Here is a 9,662-nt window from a genome sequence, read left to right as displayed (position 1 = left end):
TCGTTTACCTCCATTCCTGAAAATGGAAGTACAGGAATAATGCTTAAAAGCAGTGTTTCTCAAACTCAGCAACATTAAGTGGACTTCAACTCCCAGAATTCCACAGCCAGCATATTTAAGGCTGCACATGTTAAAGTTGCTGAGATTGTGAAACACTGCTTAAAAAGATGAGGGGGTGGGGACTATGCTCCATTAGTAAACAAGCCAAAGCACAAATGTGACTAAATAATAATAAGGGGTGGGAGTTTCCTGTACACGTACTCCAGAAATCCACACATTGGGACGAAAATGCCATAATAGCAGCTGCTAAGAACATAATCTAAATTCACAGAATAATGTTTTGGGGAAAGAAATTGAAAGATTAAAGTCAGATACTTTGGCTGCCCCCTTTACATAGATATTAGCAAATCTGGCAGCTGCTAGAGCAGTATGCCTGTTGAATCTTGGCAATTTAGTATCATGTGGAATCCTGTGACTATTATCTTCTGATGGATACATGACATTGGTTCAAAGTAAATCCTGAACCACAACGTCTTCTGATGAGAAGGACACTCAGACGTATGAAAAAATAGCTTTTAAAATTTTATTTTCCATAGAAATCATGTTAAAAGATTTACAGACTATTCATTTAATAGGCCACATTATTGTTCACCAACACTCAGCAAACTGCTGCCCCTTCCTTATAGTTATGATGAAGAGTTCTCTCTATTGTGCTCAAAGCTAAGCAAACATATTTCATGACAAGTAAGTGAAAAGGCAGGACAGATATGAATTTAACATCTGTGCTTATAAATGTGTTTTGTCCAACCACACCATCTTTCGCACTTCATTCTCATCTTGTGCCACAGACAGCTTAAAAGCATATATAAACATGTTTTGTTCTCTTTCATGCTTACATCACTGCAGAGGTGCCCCCATTTTCTGTGATTTTACTTTCTTATTTGTTCTCCATCTCTGGCTAAATTTCTTGTCTCGAAATACCTGTGCTACTGTCCAATTTGCATTGCTAATCTGCCTTCTCTAATAAGATTCTCAGGACCAGTTTGGAAGCCTGGGTGGGCGTGTCTGTCTTTAGGTTAGGAGGGGAACAGAGCTTGGAGATGGGAACCCACTTTGTGTGAAAATAAAATCAAACTTAATCCAGACCAAATTTTAAATGGATCAGGCAGCTGTGATGGGAGAAGCCTTTCACTGCTAAGGCTTCTGGAGAGCAGATGTGAGTCAAGCAATAACACTGGGCCAGATGGTCAAATAACCTGATCTGATATAAGTCAGCTTCTTGTATATTCTGTTCTTAGAACTGGAAAAGTACATTCTCTGGATCATGAATTTAGTCAGTGGCCGTAACAAATACTATTCTTTGGAACAAGCAGGGGCAAAATGCAATTTTACCAATGAATATTTCAAGCTAGCCATTCCTGTTTTTTATACTGCATGCCAATTACAGGAGACAACTTCTAATATCCCTATTCTTTCTGCACCTGAATAAATGTTTGAGCTTGCATAATCCAGGGCAGTTTCCCCAAACTGAATTTCTGTCTTGGGCTATAAGATTTCTTACTCCAACTTAGAGTTCCTATTATATGAATTAGTCTGCTACAATCAATCATCTTTATCTTCAAATAAAAACAATTTTCATTTATCCTCAATATAATCCTTAAAAATCACATGTTGATAGAAAAGACAGTTATAAAAAACTCATTCATAAGATGAATGGAAGAGGAAAAAAATGGGGGGAGGAAATCTGTGCAAATTAGCAATTCACTTTCACATTATCTAGTGATAACAGTCCTAATATGCGCATTTGCAATTTTAGATTTTATTTTTTCAACCAAAACATTCTGCAATATCCTTTTCTGCACACCTGACTCTCACATACAGCCTGTTCATACTGCAGATTCATATCCAGTATGCATTAATTGTCCGCTTCAAAGTCCTTGCTTTGGCTGTCATGCAGGTGTGTGCATAGTGTCTTTTGTATAGATGAAGGAGACCAATAGGTATTTCAAGAATATTTATCCTGCTGTTGAAAACTCAGGTTGGCCGAGTCAAATTGACACTATTCCTGAAGAAAAAGAAAGATATGATAATTGAAGAAAAAGTAATCCATGGAAACAAGTGAATGAAGAAAAAACTAGCTGGATTAAAATATTCCTGAGAAAATGAATAAGGGAAACATTAAGATCATGTTTTGGGAAGAACTGCCATCCTCCTCTATATTAAGAATGATCGGAAATTGTACTGTTAAAATGCAATTGTTAACACTAAGGGCCCAGTTCTACTTTTCACTTCTTTTCTTTGCAGCCAAGGATGAAACTTAGCACAAATGATTGTAACATATAGTATTTCCTTAAGAGAAAATATGTTCTTTTTCCACTGGGCTAACCTCCATTGGATTGTTGAGAAACCCAACAACCTTACTTGCAAGAAAATGCAAATAAACCACTGTAGATGCTACAGTATACCTGCAATTTAAGTAGGGGGTTCCATGGTATAAAGCAGGGGTGGGGAATGATGGCCCTTTTATGACTTGTGGACTTTAACTACCAGAATTCCTGAGCCATGAGTCATAAGGGGCCATCGTTCTCCACCTCTGGTATAAAGAAATAAAAGATTTTCAGCTATTCCAGTGCTCTACTAAGCATATGAAATAAATCTGGATAGTTTTAGCCCGTACTTGAATTAATCCACTGAAATAGCTCACCAGTGACACACTGAACTACTGCTGAATAGCATTTACCACTGCAGAGGTTTTGCAAATGTTAAGTCAAATTCTGCTTGTCTATAATGTCCCTGCAGGGTTGGGGATTATTTCTGAAATAGCAGAGGACAAATCTGTTTCATCTTCTTCATGACAATCTATCAAGTATTGCTATCATATTTAATTTTAATATTTGAAGATTCAACACAGTTCTTCCAACAAATCTTTACACAGAAGGACTTCCAGGATTTTTACCACCTGATTCACCATCCTCTGGGTATGATCTAATTCCTTGATGACCTTCCAAAAAATATGGTACCCAAGTTTAAACACAATACTAGGTAAAGTTCAGCCCGTGCTAAATAGGATGAAACTGTTCATGCTATTTTTAACAGCTGTATCATACAGCTGGCTCATCTTAATCTTATGACCTACTGACACATCTAAATCCTTGGCCAAGCCAATGTTTCATTCAATCCTTGCCCTTTTACTTTTGTTTATATACAATTATACTTTACATTTATTTCAATTGGTTGAATATATGTATCTCACTTGTAGGTATTTGCCCACATTTGCAGCCTTTCATGAATGGATTTGTAATCTGATTATATCCCGTGGTGTCAGCTTTCCATTCCAGCTTTGTCACAACTCTTTATGGATGAAGGTGGAGTCAAGATAATACTTTCCTTTTGTGTCATCTCCATTATCACATGACCTTCCATAAGGAGCTGGCCTATCTGGACCTTCTTTCTGTTTTCTTCTTGATCCAAACATAAACAAAAAGCTCTTTCTGGTGCTTTTAATATCCTTCACAAGCCTTATTTCATTCTGAACCTTACTTTTCTATCTCATCCTTACAGGTTGAGATGACTAACTTCTTGGAGCAATCACCTATATAATCTTTTGTAAAAAAATAAAATAAAATAAGCTCTCACTCTCAGCTCTTCAATGAACTTGCGAAGCCAGATTCCATTTTTCCTTCTCAGTGGAACAATTTGCAATTCATCTTCAATGATATTCCAATTCTTGCTGAACTCTACTATCTTTGCAACTTTTTTTGAGTTTTTTTTAAGATTGTCATTCTTAAAGGTCAAGTACATATCCAATTATACACATCCCTTACTACCACAAATTCCAAAATTACAACATAGCCACCATCCTTCCCAATGTTTCTAACACTGTCTCTTCATCAGCATTCCCCATTGATCAGAACTAAATAGAGGGTATGAGGTTCTTTTTTCCCCGTCCTTTATTTTCTGAGAGGCAGAGAGACCAGGAAGTCAGGATTTTACTGAGATGTTCCAGACTTAGCAGACTTCCAGATGTTGAGGATGTTCAAAATTCCCTATTAATACAATAACTGTATCTGTGAAAGTTTTGTAACTGTTTCAGAAAAATATAATCTGTGCTTTCTGTTGGCTTGGCAGCCTGTCCTATATTGCTACTTTGATAGAACTTTTCTCTTCCTTTTCTTCCTATCCTCATCTATAGGCTTTCATCATAGCTTCCAATCTCAGATTCATGGATTTATCTGGAGGTTTCAGAAGTCGCACATATACAACTTCTCTCTCCCTTTCTTTTTCCCTCATCTGTTCCTTTTGAGCAAGATATACCCTTTGACTGCAATAAAGTCATCAATCAATGTCAAGCACGTTGAACCATCTTCAAGACTAGCCTTCATAACTACAGGGATCATTGGCTCCCTTTCAGTACCGGCAGTATTCTGCTACAGCATATTCTTAATATAGTGCCAGCCTCACATATATCAGATTTCAACAGTAGTCATGTTCCTGGAGAGAAAGATCCAAATTTAAGAATTAAGAATTATTAATGATTCCCTTCTTCTTCATAACTACTATTTATGTTGTACTTACCACAACATGCATGCTGCATGGAAGTTCTGAAGGTTATAGAGCAACACAGTTGAAGACACATGATTGGAAAAGATTGAACTGCTCCAATTAAATCTGCTTAACACTCCTGCACTTCGTTTCCGGACCATTAAAGTTTGAATATCTGGGGGGATTACTATTGTGCTAAGGTCTTCCTGTTATCTTCAGTTTGCTTTACATCTACTCCTTATCTGGCTGTAGTGCCTCCAGTGTTGCTGACCCTGAGCTGATCTAGTACTGGTGGCAGCAGCAAATACTACTTGAAGTTATGTACAGTATTTACAATATGTGCAATATTATATGCAATACAATGTTCTTTTCGTGTATGCTTGTGTATGTGTGTATATCCACAGCCATACAATTTTTTCAACTTTCAATTTAGCAGCCAGAGCCAATGAAAGATGAAAGTTACATTTTGTGCTGCCATTTCATACTGTGGTAACTGCTTGGCATTCATGTCACTTTTAATCACGTCACATTTGTTTTCTACTTGCAAGGAGCTCTGGGTAGTGTATATGGATTTCTCCAATGATCCTAGGTGGTAAATTCTGAAAAGTTTTTTTGGTGCTGAAAAATAGCAAATTCTTCTGTGCTTTAGGTTTGTGGGACTCTGGACAGAATCCATGACTCACAAATAGTGCAGAAACTGAAACTGGAGCAAGAAACTACATGTTAATGGATCAAAACAGAATTGCTAATGAGCAGAAATCTAGAAGAGACGGAGGGTATTATACACCCGTTGCCTGGACTTGGGAGTGGGGGGAATTGGTAATTTTAAAACTATTCTCTCTTTCTGACTGAAGTAGAGCGAATGAATCTAATCTATCCTGAGGAGAATGATATAACATTTTCTTCTGCCAGTTCCCTGGAGACAGAGAAGGGAAAGGAAACCTGTGCCTTCACCCCTATTCCAATGCATTTTTGATGCTGCTAAATTACAACTCCCATCAGTTCCAACCAGCAGAGGTAGGGATGAAGATTCCTGGAAGTTTAACATCTGCAGTTTCCCACCCCCGCATTGGTGGCTCACATGAGCTCTGTTGATGATTCTGTACTTCCTGTCAACTCCAGTACTGCCTTTCCTCTTGAGAACAAAAGCCTTTGGTCTGTTGCAGGTTCATGCAGATTTTCCATGACAATAAGGCTTTCTGCATAATCCAATGCTCCTTCCTTGAAAAAAGTTTTCCAAGGTTCAATTCAGATAGGATCCTGATCTTCATTGCACACTCTCTTTAGGCAGCCTGATTCTCAAACCTTGCTCTCCTTCTATATCCAGTTCCCAATCCCTAGATAATGTTAGAATTTTGAGGTAGGTAGGATCCCAATGATAATTCTACCTGTTGTACGGTGGGGGTGGTGCGTCGTGTACTCCTGGAGCTGCCATTGCTTGCTCATAAGAAGGAAGCCCAGGTGCAGATTCCGGCTTGGGCTCATCATCAAAGCTGGCAAGGGGAATCCCTGGATTCAAATTTTCCTGTGTTCTTCTAAAAGGAAATGGAGACAGAGGTCAAAAAAGCTAAAACAATTCACAGGCTTTTTGTCTGTAAGCCTCACTTAATCAAAACAAAAAATTAGCAAACTTTTCATCAGCTTTTGGAAAGCATACAGGGTGTTTGGAAATTAAGGGAATTTTAGTCCAATAAATCACATATTACAGGAAAAAAGTTGAAAAAACTATCAATGTCAAAAAATCATTTCATATAATACCCATGAAAGATGTATGCAGAATAGGGATAATGGAAACTGTAGTTCAACAATGTATTTTTAAGAACTGTGTGAAAACATCAACTTCAAAAAGAGAAAAAGACTTTGGAAAATATGCACACAGCTAAAAATTATCAGATTTATAATTTAATTCCTCTAAAGGTTAGCAGTTTGCAGAAGGCTGATATAAATCCCCATACCATGTTGTTTTTTTTCACTGATGCAACTGTTAATCCTGAATCAAATGCTTTTGACCTCATGTTTTCTTGGTGACAAAGTGCTAGAATTATTTTCCCCTTTCACTCCCTTTATTACATAGCTGGGCACAAAACTTCTCACTGTGGATCTTGACACATACCTGGATCGATTTCTCTCTTTAGCGCGGTATTTGATACAATACATGGCCACAATTATAAACATGACAATGGACACCAAAGCTGCAATCAGGCCAGACACCAGGCCTGCCACATCTACTCCAGGATTTCCTATGAAAACAGGTAGATAGGAAGGGTTACTGGGATTCTTGTTGCTTAAAACAACTGGAGATCCTAATTCTAACATCCATGCTACATTAGGTCTTGACTCTTAGAACTGGGGTATTGGAATGAACTGGAACAGTGCTGTGTTAGAAGCTTTAGCTCCAGTTCAAATTTGTCAGGACAGGACTGGATATAAGGATGGCTCAAGGGTAGGTCCTCCCTACTCTTTGAGATCCCAAAGCCCCCTTTAATCATGTTGCCAAATTTCAGGTGCACCAGTGTTGAGAATCAGCAATATTGGTTTTCTTGGTCTGGGATGGGAAACACATGGAAATTAGAATATATGTCCTAAAATATCTTTAAACTGGTTTAAAGTACCCTGGAGAAATGGAGAGTTTTGGCTCAGCTATTCTGAATGATGCTGTCTCATCCGCTTTCCTCCCTACCTTTCAATGCAGTTTTCTCTCCTGAAAAAATGTGTAGTCCCCAATCATCAAAATGATACCCACCCAAAGTTAATAATAAGTAATAATGATAGTCACTGAGAATTCCTAAAAAGTTATTATCTGTCACATTATTGCCCCACTTGCAATAATTACAGTCTGAATAGGTTAATCTAGTGATAAATATATGGCATGCAATGAGATGAATAGATTACATATATCGACATACAGCTTTATGGTGAATTACTTGATTAAGTAGGAGAAAGTTCTATAAGCACATCTTTGTAGAAAGGATAAAATGTGATAGGGCAAGCTGTTTCCCCATTACAGTCAAATATAAGGAGTCCTTAGAACAGCATTGACCAACCTTTGTTTTTTCATGTCTTGAGGCTGAAGATCTCATTCAGAGGCATTTGGAGAATGGAGGGTAGAGGAACATTTTCATTCTACTGAGGCTACTTCCTAACTTGTAATTTATAGATTTACCCAGCCATTGTTGTAGCTATATAAAGCCTCTCTTCTTTGTTGATATTTCTGAGCATAGCAATGGTTGGGTGATGCTAGAAACCACTACAATAAAGCCATCATATATAATCTTATAGTCTTTCCCCATTAGCATCTAACCTAGTACAAACACCTGTGGCAACATTTTTTGTGTTGCCATGTTCCTATGATGCCGGTTTCATCTTGTCTTTAGACCATGAAGGCTAATGACTTAACTATCAGAGTTAAAGCAAAGTATTCCTGCTTAAGCTGCCACTAACCAATAGCAGCTTTTAATGGAATCTGAGAATGACCTTGGGAAATAGGAGGAAAAGCTGAAGACATTTGCATGTAAAAGATTTCTCAGTCCACAGAAGGAGAAGAGGCACTGAAAGAATTTCAGAAAGAACCCTCTGTAGTTTTCTGGAGAGTAATAGGGAGAAGAGGAGAAATACTTTGTTGTGCAAGATTTTGTTAATGTAGCCTTACAATAAAATAGAATTAGTATTAATAGTTGCACTTCTTGTCTGGACTACCTCTAAGGGCTAACAGAGCTTTAGAACTTTCTTCTTCTTCTTGTGCCATATCCGTTATCGGACATTGGCGATCATGTTGGCGATCCTGTTTTTATCAGCAGCCGCACGAAAAAGTGTTGCTGAGTTTTGTCCAAACCAGTCCCTTAGATTTTGAAGCCACGATGTTCTTCTTCTGCTTGGACCTCGTTTGCCTTCAATCTTTCCCTGGAGGATTAAATGGAGTATGCCGTATTTTTCTGGGTGTCGCATCACATGTCCAAAATATTCTAATTTTTGTTTTTTAATCGTTTTGATGATTTCCCTTGGCTTTCCCAGGCAGCTTATCTCCTCCTCATTTCTGATCTTGTCAACCCAGCTTATACGTAACAGCCGCCTGTAAATCCACATTTCAAATGCTTCTAGTCTCTTCAGGTGGCCTTCTGTCAGAGACCAACTCTCTACTCCATAGAGCAGGATAGGAAAAATATAGCATCTGACAAGCCTGATTTACAGTCTTAGAACTGGCATCTCCAAACTGTCATCTTTAAGACTTGTGGACTTCAATTCCCAGAATTGCTCAGGCAGCCATACTTAAAGTCTTAGAGTTGCCAAGTTTGGAGACCCCTGCTTTAAAACGTGGCAAAAACTATTAAGCCTTGGAACTTATTTCTTCAAAAGGAAGGCAGGTGGCTGCAGTGACTTGAAGCAAAGGCAACAGAGGCAGCAAAAGGATCAATAATGGGGCAGCAAATGTCTTATTACAGTTTTCTCCTCAGTGAAGGATGTGGGGACAGCATTACCTCAGGAAAATGGAAAGATCTTTTGTCACCTAACATTGAAGGGGCAGAATGCCCAGCCTTGTTGCTATTATATGCCCAGTAGTGGTTGGACTTGGAAGATTCTAGAAGTCCCTAAAAATTATTAGTTGGGTTCCTGTCTATAAAAGTGACACTTGATTCAGGAAGGATAGTGGAAAACACAAATACATGGAACTCCCCATTGCTGTTTTGTATCCTTACTCACTTGCTCCTCCTCTTCCATTGTGTGGATAGGTCTCCCAAAATTTTTTCTGGAAGGGATATCAAGATAGGGGAATAATGTTAATATGACATTAATAAAAGTCATTATTTGTTTGTTTTATCTCATGTTGTCTGACTCTAAATGACTTGCTTGATAGTTTCAAAAACAAAAGAAAACAAAAGTCATTTTTATTGTCTTCTGTTGTAGAAGGTAATCATTATCTTCCAATAATAATAATAATAATAATAATAATAATAATAATAATAATAATAATAATAATAATAATAATAATAATAATAATAATAATAAAGTTGGAAGGGACCTTGGAGGTCATCTAGTCCAACCCCCTGCTCAGGCAGGAAACCCTATACCATTTTGGACAAATGGCTGTCCAGTTTCTTCTTAAAAACTTCCAGTGTTGGTGC

At 37.8% G+C, this 9,662-nt stretch overlaps 1 protein-coding gene across 1 annotated transcript in view; it reads right to left on the bottom strand.

Moving 5' to 3' along the window:
* Window positions 1-584: 584 nt before the first annotated feature.
* Window positions 585-9,662, bottom strand: part of PRRG2 (proline rich and Gla domain 2) — a 26,599-nt gene continuing 17,521 nt past the window's right edge. Inside the window, exons 4-7 of the mRNA XM_015810195.1 lie at window positions 9,241-9,286; window positions 6,656-6,782; window positions 5,931-6,077; window positions 585-2,065 (exon numbers count right to left, since the gene is read on the bottom strand). Coding sequence (XP_015665681.1) covers window positions 2,035-2,065; window positions 5,931-6,077; window positions 6,656-6,782; window positions 9,241-9,286 — 351 coding nt within the window. The 3' untranslated portion in view covers window positions 585-2,034. The remainder of the gene's footprint in view (window positions 2,066-5,930; window positions 6,078-6,655; window positions 6,783-9,240; window positions 9,287-9,662) is intronic.

Source organism: Protobothrops mucrosquamatus, unplaced genomic scaffold (genome assembly GCF_001527695.2).
Source record: "Protobothrops mucrosquamatus isolate PMUCROS unplaced genomic scaffold, P.Mucros_1.0 scaffold7, whole genome shotgun sequence".
NCBI lineage: Eukaryota > Metazoa > Chordata > Lepidosauria > Squamata > Viperidae > Protobothrops > Protobothrops mucrosquamatus.
Note: the sequence above shows the minus strand (reverse complement) of the source record. Positions and strands in the feature narration are given on the sequence as shown.